General features: G+C 42.3%; 1 protein-coding gene and 1 long non-coding RNA gene across 2 annotated transcripts in view; one reads left to right on the top strand and one right to left on the bottom strand.

The window, feature by feature from the left end:
* Positions 1-7,463: 7,463 nt before the first annotated feature.
* Positions 7,464-12,850, bottom strand: ADRA2A (adrenoceptor alpha 2A). The gene has a single exon (XM_054984255.1). It carries the CDS (start codon positions 12,075-12,077, stop codon positions 10,716-10,718), a length of 1,362 nt encoding a protein of 453 aa, XP_054840230.1. The 5' UTR covers positions 12,078-12,850; the 3' UTR covers positions 7,464-10,715.
* A 107-nt stretch (positions 12,851-12,957) lies between these two features.
* Positions 12,958-19,004, top strand: part of LOC129331874 (uncharacterized) — a 46,571-nt gene continuing 40,524 nt past the window's right edge. Inside the window, exon 1 of the long non-coding RNA XR_008597294.1 lies at positions 12,958-13,260. This is a non-coding gene — a long non-coding RNA (uncharacterized LOC129331874). The remainder of the gene's footprint in view (positions 13,261-19,004) is intronic.

Raw genomic sequence — 19,004 nt, 5'->3', positions numbered from 1 at the left:
GGCAAGCTTATGTGATAAAATAATTCTGCCCAAGTTCATTTGCAAAACATACACATTTCTTTCAATGTATTATTGAAAAATTCAGGACCAACCCCACCCCACCCCAGTTAAAAGAAAGCCAGGGATAATGTCCAATTTTCTTAATGAATTAATTGAAGTTCCAGAAGGAAAACGCTGAGTGCTTGCAGCACTGTGGGTATTTCAAGTTGAGTAATTGATTTTAATTTCTGAAAAAGGTTATTTTAGCACTTATGAAATGGTAGCCCTCATAATTTTGATAAAGGAGGGGTAGAGGAGTAAGTGGCTTAAATGGGATTAGACCAATTCATGAAGAGCAAACAAGCCTGGCATGGTTCACTTCTACTGAAAATCTTTAAATGAAATGCCTAACTTAAGGAAATCAGGCTCTCTCCTTGGCTAATATGGACCCACACTATCACAGATTATTTCCCATTGCGATGATGACATGAATTCAATAACATGTTAGTGTTGATGAATGTGGTGAGACATGGATAGATGATCTCAAACCTTGTGGCTCTTTGGAGGAAAATGTTTTATGAATTTCTGGGTTCCCTTCTAACCTTTCTATCTTTTTCTCATTTTTTCCCCTCCAGAATGGACAGATTTCACAATATTAGAGTACATTTCAATGCCCCATTGAAGCTGAATTATCCACAAAGCCCAAGCCTATTGACATGTGCATGGAGTCCCGTTCCACTGCCTAGAATGAGACAAAAACATGAGACTGAGATTTTTTAAAAACAGATGTGACAAGTTCTGGGTTTATACTGTAGATAGATGGAGTCTGATATTTTGAAATTATTTGAGCTTCATTTGCTTTGAATTAATATTCAAATGTGCATTATACTTCCTCTGTGGTAGAAGATGAAAATGTATTTTTGTTTGAATACTAAATTTTAAATATGCAAGTGTTAAGGCAGACAACTTTCTATCCTCTCTCAGCAAAAACAAATGATGTTTAAATTTGCTCAATTCATTGAAGTTAGAGTAGCTGAGAGCCTCTCTACCCAAGAAATCTTACACGAGTAGGATCAAGTGAAAGATCTTACCCTTGTTCTCCCATTGTGGATACACATGCACTGCTAGGGAGGCAGAGCACACTTGAATATAAGACCACACAGAAAGTAAGTCACTTGAGTGTCCCCATGTAAGATGTCTTATGTTGAGAGACTCAGCAATCTTAATCAGGTCTACTCAGAATTAAGCCCTATTCCTTACTCCTAGGAAAGGGATCTTACGAACTACATGTTTTTGCACATTACAAGGATGCTCCAACAGCAACACTATAGCAATCCTCCAAAAGCCCTGAGGTGTGGCATGGAAGATGGTGGCCATGAGGGGCTGAGTGAAGGAAAACGGCCACTGTGGACAGGGCCTTGGATCATGCTTTTGTTCCCATCCAGACTGCCTGATAATGGACAGACTGCAGTCTTTCCAAAAAAAGGGTAAGAGAAAAGGTGGTTTGGCAAACAACAAAATGAAGATAGGGAAAGTACAACTGGAACATAATTAGACTATGATCTCAGTGTGGATGCTCCAAAAGAAAAGGGGTGGGGGAACAAAGCAGAGATATCCTTCATTTGGAAGCAGCCAAGGGAGTAAGGTTTGACAGCTGGACTACATAACGTATGTGACCAGAGGCGCACCCCTTCACAGATTTTATGGTATCTGATAAAAGGGATACGGCCTATTTACACCGAAAACACTCACCAGAAAGAAACTCTAGAATAAGCACAAAATGTATTATTACCTGCTAGAGATGCACAGTGTGAACTTTATTATTCAAGATATAACCTGAACCACATGCATTCTTACAAATGCTTCGGAATTATGTAGGCTGTTAGAGAACCCAGAGACATGTTTTCCATTCAGTTGTACAGAAGTGACCCTTGGGCTGATTAACCAGTGTTAATTTCAATAAAACCAAGGAAGCCCAATCCTCGCCCCCCCCCCGAATCCATTCTTTTTCCTCGCAGTCCTCTTAACCTGTCCTGTTTGATGCTATGTGGACAGGACTCTTGCTACTAATACAGTTCACTTCTTTTGTGTCTGGTAATCAATTTTAAACAATAGTTAGAACTGTATATGGTAAAAGGCTTGAAACAAGTTGCCAATATCCATTGGAAATCACATCCATTTCACTGGAGAATGGCAAATGCTATTAAGCCACTTAGGTTGAGAAACATATTGTCCACCCAAGTTCATATGTCCGACGTTCAAGGTCACCTGGTGCAAAATTTGGCGTGATCCTCTGTGGCACTTATAAACTCCCCCATTTCATAGTAGAGCTTCACTATCCCACCATTATTTTTCTTTTGTAGTTGTGGTAAGCGGATCATCTATCTGTTTCCCCATGCTGAAGTCAGAGTTTTGAATGCTGCTGCAAATCTGTGGGATGAGTGGAGTAGTGTGAAAAATACCACCTTCTGTTCAGAGCTAACAAGAGTAACTTCTCTCAAGACATTGATTAGCAAGAGGATAAGGAAGTGCTGAATGCTTCAGTTGCCTGCATCTCAGTCATACCAAAAATAGATTTTTACATAGTCTTCTCCTCCCTTCCCCTAGAGACTATATACACCCAATGCGGAAGTAACCTGCACGTTGATGCATGGGGGAGATACAGACTTCTGTTTCAGATGAACTTTCTGTTCTCCCTTCTGAAGGTTCCACCAGATCCACTCTGAGAGTCAGGCAACTTGTCATTATGAGCAGGCAGCCAATGTGCACAGGCAAAGAAAAGCAGCTGCCAAAAGCAGGTTGATCATATGCTCTAGAATGCCTGCAAATACTGCCGTCTAGTCAATTGCACTCTGGAATTCTATGGCATCCTCTAGCCTCTCCTATCTGCTCAGAAAAGCTTTGCCAATTTCAACTTAATCTCACAACACTAAACAAAGGCTATTCTTTCCATAAATCACAGTGCTACCTTCCTGTCACACTTTGTTTCCACTTCAGGGTATTAAACTTTACTTCAAAATGCTGTCGCTCTTCACATTGGAGAGTATCTTCTCTTTCATTTCCCCTTTCCACGGCTTCTGTTCCTTTCTTGTCTTCATCTCCCATCCCTATTCCTATGTTTGGTGCTAATAATGCATGGAACCTGCTCCCTCTGTGTTTATCAGGCTGCCTTCCTTTGCTCTTTCAAGTATCCACCTCAAGACCCACTTTCTTTTAAGCAAAGATCCTCCACCATAAGCCTAGCTTTGCTTTGTCTGCTTTTCCAGAAAAAAAAATTGATTAAGCTCTCCAATTTCCATCACCAGTTGAAAAAAATAACTTGAAAAAATGTATTGTCGAAGGCTTTCACGGCCGGAGAACGATGGTTGTTGGGGGTTTTCCGGGCTGTATTGCCGTGGTCTTGGCATTGTAGTTCCTGACGTTTCGCCAGCAGCTGTGGCTGGCATCTTCAGAGGTGTAGCACCAAAAGACAGAGATCTCTCAGTGTCACAGTGTGGAAAAGATGTAGGTCATTTGTATCTACTCAGGAGGGGTGGGGTTGAGCTGAGTCATTCTGTAAGAGTTTCCCAGGGTGTGGAATGCTAATGGCGGGAGGCTTCACTGTAACCTGAGGAGGTTCTTTTGCATATGGATTGGTGCTTGATGTGCTAATCTTCTCTGCAGGGCTATTGTCGGGTGTGGAGTGTTTTGTTGGCCTGGTGTTTTTCAGAACTGGAGCCCATGCTCTGTTCATTCTTAAGGTTTCTTCTTTCCTGTTGAAGTTTTGCTTATGCTTGTGAATTTCAATGGCTTCCCTGTGCAGTCTGACAAAGTAGTTGGAAGTGTTGTCCAGTATTCCAGGACACCAAAATACTGGACAACACTTCCAACTACTTTGTCAGACTGCACAGGGAAGCCATTGAAATTCACAAGCATAAGCAAAACTTCAACAGGAAAGAAGAAACCTTAAGAATGAACAGAGCATGGTTTCCAGTTCTGAAAAACACCAGGCTAACAAAACACTCTATACTCGACAATAGCCCTGCAGAAAAGATTAGCACATCAAGCACCAATCCATATGCAAAAGAACCCCCTCAGGATACAGTGAAGCCTCCCGCCATTAGCATTCCACACCCTGGGAAACTCTTACAGAATGACTCAGCTCAACCCCACCCCTCCTGAGTAGATACAAATGACCTACATCTTTTCCACACTGTGACACTGAGAGATCTCTGTCTTTTGGTGCTACACCTCTGAAGATGCCAGCCACAGCTGCTGGCGAAACGTCAGGAACTACAATGCCAAGACCACGGCAATACAGCCCGGAAAACCCCCAACAACCAACTTGAAAAAAGATCGGTGTGATGGCTGCTCCATGCTGCAATGCTTCTTACACTGCATCAGACCACACTGATCTATCAAGGTCAGCATTGTCTACTCAGAAGGTCTCAGGCAGAGCTCTTTTGCATCACATCTGTTTAACTGGAAATGCCAGACAACTGCTCTACCACTGAGCCGCAACCCTTCCTCTAGCAATAAGCTGAACAGCAGCTTCACCGTGGATTCACTTGCACTGCCTTAAATAATGGCAGTAGAAAAGAGCAGGTAGCCCAGCGGCACCTATAAGGCCAGCAAAACTTGTGGTAGGGAAGCTCAGACCCTACCACAAATTTCGCTGGCCTTATAGGTGCCGCTGGACTCTTGCTCTTTTCTTCTGCTACAGACAGACTAGCATGGCTACCAACTTTAAATAGTGGCAATTTTTCTGCCACCATCATTTGACAACAAAAAATATTTGGCAGTGGCATGGAGATTGTTCACACAGCAAGAGGTTCACACAGGGCAAGCTGTTCCAGCCACACATCACAGCCAGAATATGGAATCTGTTTAATGTAGCAACCATAAAAGACCCACCCCTCATTCAGCTGGTAGTTTCTCATGCTTCAGCATTAATGTTATAACCTGGGAACCATTTACTACTTTCCAATATCCAGTTTGCAGCTAATCCTCATTCAGACATTTCATGCAAGAGGCCTGTTAAATTTCCATGAAATTATTTGTTTTTACTATCAAAGGATACAAAGAAATAATTTACAGTGTATAGACAGGTTTTGTAAATACTGGGCAATTTTTATTATGTACTGGAATGAAAATGTTAAAGATAAAACATATCTTTTAGCTGTTTATGAATTGTCGTAAATGCCTTTCTTTTTCTCTTTGTATTAAGCTATTATGCAGTGCAACATATGCAAAAATAATAAAGAAACTAGTTTCTTCCATGACAAAAGAAACCAAAACTTTTGGGCAAACTGCCAGTGAAGACGTCACTAAAACTCCTGGGGCAGAAGCAGCAGAAGTGCTCTCAAGGAGCAACGGCACGACTGGACCTGGCATTTTTTTCTCTGGGATTCTATTTCATATTCATGGCTGATGTATTAGAGAAGGCTCAGGATTTCCTAATTCTCTATTTTCACTTTGATTCTATGTTCATGGTAGCAAAGGAAGGACAATAAGAGTTATTTATTTTGCATGTATGCAATACATTATTTCCAACTCTTATAACTCCAAGAGCCAAACCAATTTCTGCCTCAAGTAAGCCACAAATAAATTATATGGGGGGGAGGAACTGGGCAATTCTTGCAAACAGATTTGATGAAGGGTAAAACAGATACAATCACTGAGAACATTTGCTAGGGCACTGGTTGCAATAAAGAAATAACCTGCAAAGACTTTGAGCTTTCAAGAGATGAATGATCAGGAAATGCAACAGGCTGCCTTCTAGCTTGCCCTTGCTCCTCCAATTACCAGCCAAACTTATCCAGAGACTACTACATATGAAGTTGTCATAGAATTGGGATCTTTAAACTGAACATGGTCTTATGCCATGTTATAGTCATGGCTCTTTCCAAAGAGCCATGACTTAGTTCTTAAGAACTAAGGTTTGAGTAAAGTCAGCAACAGAAATGCAAAGAACAGGGAGCTGAATAATCAAAGAACAAACTCCGATTCCTTTTGTAATGAACTGTTTGGTGCAAACTCAGCTTGTCCAGAAAAAGAGATGAAAAGCACTGGCATAAAATGGACAGTCTTTTGATATACTTAATCCTCAACATTCCCATCTATTTTTTTAATTGCTTATCTAAAAATGTAAAGTGTGAATGTAATCAACCTGTCAACAAAACATATATCATACAGGTCCACTCACTAGACAACTGACATTCACAGTGGGTTACTGTTGTGTATATGCTTACATCTGAAGGTAGATCTAGTTTTGCTGAGTAACTATCACAGTACAAGCTGCTGTCTGAATGGCAGAGTTGCAGTTGGTAATGAACAGTAGCTGTTATGCTGTTCTAACATGCTGGTGATGGGATAACATACTATATACATGAGGCTCAAAGTGATGTGGATATGCAAGCTTATAGGAATAAGAATACATATGTGGATAAAAACAATGCGTGCTATCCTCCATGAATAGCAGCAGTAAAATAAATATAACCAGAAACCAATGGAAAATTCAGACATCAGTGCAAATCATAGTTCGGCACTTGTGTAAATAAACTGCAGCAATTCTTGCACTTGTGCATTCCCTTCCCTCCTCCCCTATCTGCATGACAAACGAAGATTCACAGTAAACCATAGCTGCTGCTTATGTCTAAACCACAAAGTGTCAAATAAACTCTTCAGAAGATTTCCAACCAGGATTAAATATAACATAACACAAGATAAGCTCTTCCCTAAAAGACAGGATGTCAAACAAGGGTTGAACAATGGTTCAATATCTGTATTGCAGGGAAGAATGCATACCATTATTTGTGGCTCAGACATAACCAGCAGCAATGGCTTGCCACGAATCCAGCCATTCCTTAGAGTATCATGTCCGGTGAGAGGGCCTGGAAGAGTCCAAAGATCCCCCAGGCTCATTTCTATAGCAACTAATTAGGCTTTATCATTACTTCCCAACCCTGTCTCTCAGTGTAGAGTTTATGGAATTATTGTTTGTCATTTTTCTTCACACAGTTTTAAATTCGCTTATTCACTCTAACATATAAAACTGGACTCCATTCTTGAGGGTGATTAATTAAACAAGTAATTTTTCTGTGTGTTCTTCAAGCACCAACTGGTGTTGGGCTGTATACAAGCACTGATTTTTTCCTACTTTTATAATTCCCACTTGCAACCTAATTACTTACCAATCTGTCAGCATATTGGACCAATATTTTATTTGGGAGAGGGGGAGAGAGATGACAAATTTAAATATGCAGAACAAATCAAGCACAATTAAGCCCTAATCCTTGTTCTGTAAGAGATGCATGAATGGGTTTGCTGTGGCATGAAAGAAGAAAGCAAAGAATATCAAATGCTTATTTGTCAGTGTGTCACTACACACAAGGAACCAGGCCGTTGTTTTGTTGAACAAGAGGCATAACAATGGCTTATGCAAACTACAAGAGACTCTTGCTGTATGTTCTTTCAAAGGTCAATTTCCCAGTTGCCAATAAGTCCCTAAAAACCACAAGCTACTGCAGATACAGATGACTGACATAATTTAATATACATTTTGTGGTAGAAACTTATTTTATTTCATTTTTTAAAAACTCATTATGGCCTTTTCCATTGATTCATCTCTTCAAAAGCGCAAATGGCATGGTAATTATGGAGTATCAGGTGAAGTTATAATAAAAAGAAAACAGGAAAACAATCCCAGCATAAGATAGTTTCTTTTTGTTTCATAATGGCATACATTACACTTAATATTGCAGTCCTAAAAAGAGTCCACCTGCCTTTCTCAAACACGTGGATTCCAACATATGGGCCATGTAACTGATAACTGCTTTCAAGGCTTTTGTCCCCATATTAATAGCCCCATGAGTGCGCTACACCGTCCTGTTGAACATGGCCAGTGTCTTGACTACTATAAACCCATTCTTTCCTCCACTGAAGGTAACAGAGAAGCTCTTGTGAGGATCGAAGCTTCATGTACAAATGGGAGCTGCCATACCCCAACTAAAGCACTTCATGAAAGTATGTGGACACAATTCAAACACAATTGTGCCAGATAATGAGGCTTTAAGTACATTTATCTTCCTCTAGAACATTACATTATTGTTGTGGTAACTCAAGGAAGATTTTCTTTGCCATATTTGGGGAGTTCTCCATAGAATTCAGAGACTGGAGCAAGTGGTTTTCGATCTTGTCTCCTGTTGAAATGTTATGATGAGGCACTGAATTTTCTGCATTCAAATGAAAGAGCTGAACTCCTACCAGCTAAAAAAATACTACAAAGTAGTATCCCATCCCTAAAGTGGCAAATCCCCTCTGGAACACTTACGTAAACTTAGGAACTAAGATGCTATGGTGACATACTGTGCTCCAAGTGAAATACTATTTTTTGATAACACAAGACATCATAGGACAAAGCAGTTATACAGTCAGTTTTCCTCAGGTTAAAGCAAAATTTCTCAGTGTCTAATTCCTTTCTTCGACTGGTAAACATTCAAATGCCTGTTAGAGAAATTCTAGATATACTTACAGCAACTGGGAAAAAACATGCAGACTTAGGATGAGAACTTTCATTTGAAATTTTATTAACCACATGAAGTTATCTGGGTGACTGTCTGTCTGGCTTAACCTGCCTCAGCAGGTAGTTGTAAGAATAAAATGGGAGGCCACCCCGTGATCTTGAAGGAAAATGGCCTTTTAGAAGTAATCATAGTAATAAAGGTTCTAAAAACTAACGTAAGGGATTGGGATTGGTAATTATACTGATCTGGAACCCTGATCCTAAGCATTGGCCTTGGCACAGCTAACTGTGATACATTGACAACATGATTATAATGGCAGAGAATCACATTTTGTGGCACTGGGTTGGCTTATCAGTCAGAATACACTCCTTCCATAAACACTTGCATGCTAGCACAATGCATTTTAGAATCATATTACAAATCTTAATGTAGATATATGCAGTTCTACAGAAGAGTTTTCTCTCACTGAGATATTGCAAAAAGATTGCTCTTTTCTTTTTAAAAAAGCAATCTAAAAATTCTGTATTATAAAGTTATATGTAAACAGTTTTATCAGGCTCTCCGGCTATAAAACAATTTCAAATCATCTACAAGTACCATGTCTGATGCTAAAAAGTTACGCCCCCTTGCCCTATTAGCATCACATGTTTTGCTAGGTTAAACAGGGCTGGCCCGATTACAACTGCAAACCTAAGAAGCACCATTGAGGTAAGATGTTTGGTCTTTTGGAGTACGGCAGAGGTGTGGTATTCCCCAAAAAAACAGCTATTCTGGAATGCTGACATTCCAAAAAAGGGACAATTCATCCATATAAGGATAATCTGAGTTATAATTAAAATGAAAACATGTTAGATGTTCCGAATTCCTCCCCTCCTCTTTAATAACAGGATTTTATCCTGTGGTACAAGAACATCAAGTTATAATAATAATAATAACAACTGCTCTTATATACCGCTCTTCTAGACAAATTAGTATCTGCAACTGATATTTCTGGGGGGAAATTATGAAAATAATTCTCAGAATTATTAAATTTTTCCAATACCTGTATGAATTCTCACATAGTATAAACAGTATAATTACACCATTAATTTCCTTTCTCCTTTATAAATGTATGTAATATTCACTCTAAAACAAATCAAATGAGATATTCATATACCAAATCTGGAAGAATGAAAAACATTGTTTCTATGGATTATTTAAAAGACCAAAGTACCCACATGCATGAAGGAAGTTTTCTTGAGCAAGACAGATAGCATAAATGAAATTGCTAAAAATCAGTGTTAATAATGCTGTGAACAGAAAAACATACCTGTCACATTATCTATTTACAGCCACAGGTTGTGGAAATAAGTAAGCACTGAACTTACATCAATGCAAGATATGGAGGAGAGGTATTTATCTTAACCCTTTGAGTACCTGATTGCTCTTAAACATAAAAAAGTTAAAATGAGTTTAGCCTTTTGACAGCTTCTGTGCTGATCGTGAAACTTTTAATATTTGTTTGTTTTTCTTGATGGAAAAAGTAAGAGATACAGCTATTTATCAAATACTGCATAAAGAGAACACAAAAAAACTGAAATAAAAGCAAGCTACACATAGGAAGTAGAGTAAAACACTGGTTGTTTGAAGTGTATGCTACCAGTTTTTTTATGAGCTCAAAATCCAACAGTACACTGGAAATCATGGTATTTTAATACTATCATATTTTAGCAGTGATGAGATGGCTCCAGTGGTCTGTTCATTTTTTTATCAATACTTTAGGTTCTCAAGAAATGTTTAAAGAAGCTTCAAAGCCGATTTCTCTTAGCAAAATTAAAGACATACAGATCCCCAAAGATGCAATACTGTAGCTTTACAAGGACTTCAAGGTTAATTACATTTGTCCAAAGTGGGGAAAAAACAGAATGAAAGTGCTTCCGAAATACAGGAATTCCTTTAATCTTTGTGGCTTTCCTCCCCCACCCCAGTCAGTTCATTTCAGTTTTGTAACAAGTCAAACTTACAAGTGTATAGAAATGATGCCTACAGTCAAGTCTCCAACTCCATCAACTGAGCAGAAATATTCCACTTGGGCTGAGGCTTGTGTGCTAATGTTTTAATTACTTCATTTCACTTGAAGTTTTTGAAGAGCCTGAGCTCAGAAATCAGCTAAGACCTCATCCAAAAACCAGTCAGTGAAGAGACTCTCTGGAAGAGAGAAAAAAAATCACCTCTGCAAATTAACTTGGATTCTCACACAATCCGTTTTCGGTCTACTCTGCAAAGAATCTTTTTGAAGGCCCTCCTGAAGTCATGGTTGAAGATGGTGTAGATGACAGGGTTCAGGGAGCTGTTACAATAACCAAACCAGAAGAAGAATTTGAAGAGGGTATCAGGCACATAGCAGCTCGTGCAAACAGCAGTTAAGGTGTAGGTAAAGAAGAAAGGGAACCAGCAAACCACAAACACTCCGATCACTACTGCCAATACAAAGGTGAAGCGTTTCTCTCGGTTCTGCCTGCCCCTCCACCTGGAAGCTTTGGCATTTCTCTCCTCTTCCACTCTTGTAGGCAAGTTGTCCCCAGGCTTAATCTGGCTTAGTTTGGTTTTACCCTTTCCCCTCTGTGCCTTCTCCTGCTTCCGGGGCTGATGGTTCTCATTATGGTCTGAGGAGGACGTGTCCTCCATGTCAATGCCATTGACTTCTTCTCTTTCTTCACTTCCTCCTGCCATGGTTCCTTTGTCCCCATTAAGTCTGGTCATGGCAGGAACATCTTCCTTATCTGCGAATCCAGTCTGCTTTCTCTCTGTATTCTCCCCTCTCCTGCAAGGAGGCACGCGTGTCCTCCTCTTTGCAATCTGGTAAATACGGACATAAACCAGGATCATGATAAGGCAAGGAGCAAAAAATGAGCCAATGCTGGAAGAGATGATGTACCATTGTTCTGTGTTGATGCTGCAGGGCTTGCCTTCTTGCTTTGAGTCTACTTTCTGACGGACTGAATTGTCTGGTTCGCCCTGCTTCATGATGGAGATGAGTGGTGGGAAAGAGATAACAGCCGAGATGACCCAGACAAGGAAGATGATGCTTTTAATGCGGCGTGGGGTGCGCTTGAGATTGTATTCAATGGCCTGGGTAATTGACCAGTAGCGATCGAGGCTGATGGCACAGAGATGTACGATGGAAGAGGTGCAAAATAGCACATCCAAGGCCAGGTAGATCTCACACCACACTGTCCCAAAGTACCAGTAGCCCATCACCTCATTGGCTAAAGAAAAAGGGATAACCAGGGTGGCCACCAAGATGTCGGCCGAGGCCAAGGAGACCAGAAAGAGGTTCTGAGGGGCCTTGAGGGCCCGGCTAGTGAAGACAGCAATGATAACCAAGACGTTGCCAAAGATGGTGAAGAGCATGAGCAGGGTAGCCAGGGCAATGAGGACCAAGGAGATGTGCAAAGGATACGGAAGGCCCCCTTTATGCCCAACATCACTTCCGTTGAGGCTCCCGTTGCCATCCATGTGCTGGAGGTAGCCGTCTTCCTGCCGAGAGCGCAGGTGTGCCAGGGAAGAGAAGAATCCCCCCCTCTCAGTGAACGGGCTCTCCAGGTTAAACATCCACCCCAGTTCTGTGCGAGGGAGTTGGCGTCTGTAGTCCTAGCACTACCTGCGAAGAAGAGCCAACGGGCTCAGTGCCCAGCCGGTCTACTCCCGGGCGGCGGCGGCGGCGGCGGCGGGAGCCTTAATCCAGCCAGCGAGGACGACGACTGCCTTCAGCTTCCATAGCCCCCTTTGGCTTGTGGCGACGAGGACGGAACTGAGAGAGGGAAGGCTCCGAGCCTGGCAAGCGGGGAGCGGATCGACTCTGCCCTGCCCTGCTATATCATCTCGAGGTAGATCACGGAGGCGCAGCAGCCCCCGCCTCCTTCTCTCCCCCCGACTTCAGCACGGGTGTGTGTGGGGTGGATGGGGGGGTCTGCTTCTCAAGAGACCATCCGAAGGCGCTGGGATGGGAGACAAAAGTTCCTCTTACCTTCGCCTGGCGAAGGGAGGGCCGCCAGGCGGCGGTGGGACCTCTCCGCCAGGCACTCCGCGCAGGGCGGGCGCAGATCACGTCCCTCTCAGCCAAGCGGATCCCAGGTTGGGCTTGCCAAGAGTTGGGCGGGTCGGGCGCGCCGCGGCGCTGCGCTGCGCTGGGGTCTCCCGCCGCCGAGCCGGAAGAGAGAACAAGGGCGGCTCCTCTCGGCCGCCCAGCCCGCGCGATCCTCGCCCGGAGTCGGCTGCTCAAGTGTTGCCTTCGGCTCCCTTTATAGCCCCGGATCGGACCGGCGGTGCCGAACGGCAGCGTCAGCGCCACGTGGGGACGGCCCCCTGCGCGCTTCCCCGCCTCTGCCGCGCAACTGCTCCGCGAAGGAGGCAGGCTCCGCCGCCCAGCCTGCCCACGGAGGGCGCACGCCCCTCTCGACCGCGCGCTCCCCCGGCCCCCGCTGGCCCGCTTTCCGACGGCGCACGCACAGCCCGGCTCTCGCTGGGGAGGGTGGCCCCTGAGCCGGCGCTCTCCCGGACCCTTGACGGCCACGAACGCGCTTCTTCCGGGGAGCCTCCCGGCGCTCCCTCGCACAAACGCCCGACCGGCCTTGTCGTGTAATGTACACCTGCCTCACGCACGCTACGGCCCTCACCGTCCAGGCTGGCCTTCCTCTCCTCCCCACCCTCCTGTGCACACATTACTCGGTCGTCGTGCTTCATTGAAAGCAGAAGAACGAGTTAGTCCCGACTAACTGAACTGTCGCGGCTTTTGGTAAGTCTTGCTCATGACTAACTTGGGGTGGGTCGTGTTGATCTGCAGTCGAAGAAGAAGATCCGGGTCCAGTAACACCTTAAAGACTAACTAGATTTCCAAGGTATGAGGTTTCGAGAGTCAGACCTTCCTTCAAATACGAAGAGCGGAAGGAAGCTTTGACTCTCAAGACTGACTTTCAAAACCTTGGAAATTAGTTTGTCTTTAAAGTGCTATCGGACCGGATCTTGCTCTTCAGCCACTTACATTATCACAATTGTTGAGGACGTTTGTCCCCAAAGAGAACCAGAAAGCATCTGCATACATCGCAACTGGATGAGGGATACACCACCTTCACAAGTCCAATATGTACCTGAGGCAGATATTTCCACCCATCAACACACGTTACAACCATTACATATAATTCCACGTACCAAGCAAATAAACACATTTTTCATCTCTACACACAGCTATATGACAACTGCACATTCCAAATACCAGCTTGCGCTCAGGAATATGTTGATGCCACACTACTTGTAAACTATATTCTTCACCAGAATGCACACAGTTTGTGCATGCTTCTCTCATACAGGGATCCTTCTACAAACATTTCTCAAACTCTTCTCACCCATGCAAACAAATTATAGGCTACAAGTATGACTGTGCATGATGTTTTTGCATGGGCACATATGCACCCACATCCATGCACACATCTCCAGGCTACACATGGGGAGCCTCAGTGCATATCCTGCCAAAATCAAAATATTTCTATCCTAGTAATGTCAACTAAAGTTGAGTTGCTTAATAAACTGTTAATGAAATCAGTGCAACTTGAATTTTTTTCTACCTACTGACTTATCATTCTGGAAACAGAAATCCCTTCTGTGCTCATACATTAAAACACCCAATTGCCCAGTCTTAATACCTCATTTCCATTGCTAGTTATGCATTACACCTCCCCATTACCAAGCAGGCTGGACACAGGGAATTTCTTTAAAGCCTGTTCTCTGTTCACAGGTCCATCTGTAGCAGTTGGCTGTATTGATACAGGTTAATTCACATATTATTCTGCCTGAGGCTGTATGGCTGAGAGAGAGATTGGAATAAATGTTTAGTTCTATAACCCTATTCCAGTTTTACATATAAAAACTCTACACAAACCAGTGACTCCTTGTTTGTACACAGTTTCTACAAGACTTACTAGAGAGAGCAAGAAGCAAATTGTTTCTTCAGAGATTGTGTGTGTTGAGAAATCAGTCACCTGGTTTTGTGTAGATACAGATTATTGTCATTTAACTGAAGGATTTGAGTTTCAGACTATTTATTATTTATCATTTTATTAATGGACTTTAGCTGCCTGGAGAAAAACTGGGGCTATCCAAGATCTCAGTGATGTGTCAGTGGTATTTAAGTCCACAGTTCAAACCCTGTTAATGTCAGTGAGACTTCAGCATGCCACTTTCCCTTTCTCTTAGTTGCATCTTTTGTACATGCACTAAGATTGCCAATTCAGGACCCCAAGGGCTCCATTGCCTTGAAGAGCTGTGGAGCACAGGGACAGCTTTTCTCGTTACACTGCTGCAGTGATGGGGAGAGGAGCACCCATTAAGCCTTTCCCTGTTGGGCAACTATTAAAGGCACAGGAGAATTCTTTATGGCTAGTCACTTAGTGCATTTGTGTGTATGTGCAAGTAGCGGATTAGGCACCAACAGCTGGCTCTGTGTGTCAGTTTACCCCCTGATTCTGTAACTGAATTGTTAATTCCATGTACATGTTAAGATACTGACCCTCACTATGAAATACACATTTGTGACGTCAACAGAAATGGTATATGGATTTGACATATTTGGAGGGCTGGTAATTTTGGGAATAGCTAATCTTTTCTCTACAGGGTGGGGAAGAGAAAGACACTCTTGATCCAGAAAGAAGATCTGCACATAGACATAGGTTTCCATGCATAAATCTTCCCTGGAGGACCAAAAGACAGGGCAGAGTCTGTATCCAGACACACAAGCACAGAGAAGGCGCTTTATGCATCCTGTGTGCTCTGAGAGTGCCAAGCATCTTCTAGTGATGTGCATCTAAATGTTCTTCCTTATCTTTCCCCCAACTAGGAATCAATAATGTCAGGATTGTTACAAGTTCTGATCAGCTAAGAAAGGTCAGGATTCTTGTGTGCAGTGGAAAATGGGAACATGTATGGATCAGGATGTGAGAGGGATGTGTGTGAGAGAGCAGGACAGAGGGAGGACTCAACCTTCCATATTATTTCCGAATCAAGGTTAAATTCTTCCCTGTTTTTCAATTTCCTCCTATTACAAGTACACCACACTCAGAAGCCCTGTTCACATGTTACAGTTAATGCACATACACTCTGCATATACGTGTGAACATCTGTTTGTAATAAACAGCCAATGTGCCTTCACTTTACAAATAAAACTAAGTACCAACACTTGGATAAATGTGGAGTTTGTATCGCATGTTCAGCTGTACATGCAATGGATGTAACATTAGAACTGATCAGTACATGTATTTTAAAAAATCAAGTGTATGCTGTACATGGATTGTACATGCATTCACTGCAACTTTTGAACAGGACTACCTATGCACATTAAACTAATTTATTCTAAGACTTGCAACTTTATTTATTATTTATTTATGTCATTTATAGTCCGCCTTTCTCACTGGGACTCAAGGCAGATTACATAGTGTGAGATTAGTACAATCAGTGGCAAGGACAAGGGCAGGCATTTCCATACAATGTCAAGAACATTTCCATAAACAATGTCATAGGATAAATAAATAGAAGTTAACAAAGACATAGCATTAACAAAATCAAAAAGAGTCCAGTAGCACCTTTAAGACTAACTAATTTTATAATAAAATTGGTTAGTCTTAAAGGTGCTACTGGACTCTTTTTGATATAGCATTAACAAGGATTCAATACGGAGTTGAAGAAATGCGGAAACAGAACATAATGAATTCTAGGACTGACATTAGACAACATGAAGCAAAGGTAGTATATAGGAGTACATATTTAAAGCAGCAGATAATATGTAAGGCAACATAGTGGTAAAGACCTAAATTATTAGCGAAGCATCTGAGACCCCCTCCCTACAATGCAGCCCTCCTGTCTGAGTAAAAAGCCTTTTTGAATAATTCAGTTTTGTATCGTTTGCAGAAAGCCAGGAGAGTGGGGGCTCTCCTGACCTTCTTGGGCAGGCCATTCCATGGCGTAGGGGTTGTTGATTTCGCCCATGTGCAGGGTGGCACCTGCAGGAGCCCCTGCTCAGATGAGCAAAGCTGCCGTGGAGGAGCATAGGGAGGGACGTGGTCCCGTAGGTATGCCAGACCAAAGCCATGAAGAGCTTTGTATGTGATAACCAATACCTTGAATTGAGCACGGTGACTGATAGGTAGCCAGTGGAGTGACTGCAGGATGGGAGTGATATTCATGCTCCTGTTCACTCCTGCTAACAGTCAAGCTGCAGCATTTTGCACCAATTTTGAACAATATATATATTTTTAAAATGTATACAGAAAGGAGACATGGTGATGATGAACAGTGGAAATTATTCCCCAATCAGCTTTCTCTTTGAAAATGTAACCTCACCACTATTTTGGCAATTTAACTAGGTTGATTGGTGAATTCTAAACACTCACATCCAGAGGCATGCAAGGGGATAGACAGAATTTTTTTTGCCAGTGGCTTACAGTACCTAGTTTTCAGAATTTTACTTTAAAGAAATGTTATCTTCCCCAGAAGATTATTCTATTACAGGGAGCTACGTATTTCAAATATTTAAATTATTAATTTTTCTCTCTGTCTTGTTGCTTGTGATCTATAAGCCTGATGTCTCTTGGAGCAGTCAAACTATATTCAGATCCTGTAACCCTGTGAACCACTGATAGATTCCTAGGTAGCCAAAGTGCTGCTTACCACCCCCAGCATTACATGCAGCTGTTCTGATTGCCTGGTCCAAGCAATGTGCTCATAGATGGTAGGAACAATGATTTAAAACTGATCTACTGTCTTGCCAGTATTCCAAGTCAGTGGTTTGTAGGCACTCTTTATAAGCCCGTTCATTTGCACCTGCCCACTTCTATTACTAAGCAGAACAGATATTCTGGGGAGTAAACAGAAAGTACATTTTCTGTAACCTTACAATGGAGGACCTGAGATTTTAAAAATTACGGTGGGAGCTAAGGCTGAAGCAAGTTTAGTTTCCCCTCAGTGAGCCATGAGAGAGCTGTGGGTGAGGTCAGATGCAATTGTGAGTAAAAAGACAAATGTGTGTTCATAAACAGCACGAAGAATGCATTTCAGCGAGAAAGCAGCCAGTTTTAAATTGCAGTGTGGGTATTATGTGTCCCTTATGCAAATGAGTTGTACATAGGTTCAGCAGCTGTCTCGGTTTTGGATATGCTTTGGACCCACACCTCCAGTTCAGTCTTAGTTCCCAATGGGCAGATTATAAATGCTGAGTAAATGCAATAGCTATGGTAAAACTTGAGTATATTCATCCTCACCTACCTCTGTCCCCAGCCTGCTTGTTTATTACAAATTATAAATGTTCTGAAGGAAGATTGTGACTTTTCTCCATCCTGTGCAGTACCTAGCACATTGCTGGCATTAAATACTTGCTCAGCAAAAGAAGGAAGAATGTGAAAGTTTCCGACCTGCGCCCTGAGCAGCAGAGCTAAAACTGAAGGAGGTGTCAAGATGATGGGATGGATTAGGTGAACCCCTAAGCAAAGTTATATGGGTAGATTCCCTTCAAACATATACAGAAGTTTCCATATGTAAATGGTGGTCACACAGTGAATGTGGCTTAGTGGTTTCCCTGCAGAGGGTCTCAAGGTCACTCTTTAGTTTAAGGGCCCCAAGGAACAGTGTTGTAGAAGACATTTCTCTGCCTGAGACCCTGGAGAGTTAGAGTAGATCAGTACTGAGCTAGATGGATGTGTGTTCAGTGTCTGCTGTAAGGATAAAATGGAAGAGAGGAGATCTACCTACACATACCTGGACTCCTTGGAGGAAGAGCAAGGCAAATGTGTGACAGATGAGGAAGGAAGATGAGCCTGAATGTAAAACAGCCCCCCTTAAAAAAGGTTATACATGAAGGTGTTTTATTACTGTACATAACGGTAACTTACGTGTGAATTTATGGTGGACCCTTTTTCTTGATGGCACGAGGGGGGGGGATCTAATCTGCTTTTCAGGTAAGTTGGGTATTCAATGTGGTTTCCAAATGCATCTTGCAGCTGTCGTTTTTATTGTAACCTGCCTCAAGCAGGACTCTGAAGAGGTGGCCCAGAAATATTCTAAATAAATAAATAGCCTCCCAAAGTACTGTCTCTTCCGGTGGTACAAACCGTAAAAGTTAAATTAGTCATTTCTGAGGCATTTTCTATCTGTTATGTTTGGTTAATTACCTCACAGTCATGCTCCTTATATGCTGTCTTTCATAGTCTTTTTCAGGTTTTTAATTGAGTTGTAAGTCTTAACTTCAGAATTCTGAAGTTTCCTGCATATTGACAAGTCTACATAGGAATCTTGTAGTTGTAGGAATCTTGACAACCTACATAGGAATCTTGTAGTTAGAACACTAGCCATCCACGTATTACATGGTAGGAAAAATACGTTGTAAAAGTAAAATCCCCTTGTGTGATTGTTACTGTCAATGTGTGTGCTTGAACAAAAATGACTTGTGCTGCTGAGAATGGAGAGTGCAAGGGTGCAACGACACCTACTGGTAGAATC

The sequence above is a fragment of the Eublepharis macularius genome, chromosome 6 (assembly GCF_028583425.1).
Source record: "Eublepharis macularius isolate TG4126 chromosome 6, MPM_Emac_v1.0, whole genome shotgun sequence".
Taxonomy (NCBI): domain Eukaryota; kingdom Metazoa; phylum Chordata; class Lepidosauria; order Squamata; family Eublepharidae; genus Eublepharis; species Eublepharis macularius.
Note: the sequence above shows the minus strand (reverse complement) of the source record. Positions and strands in the feature narration are given on the sequence as shown.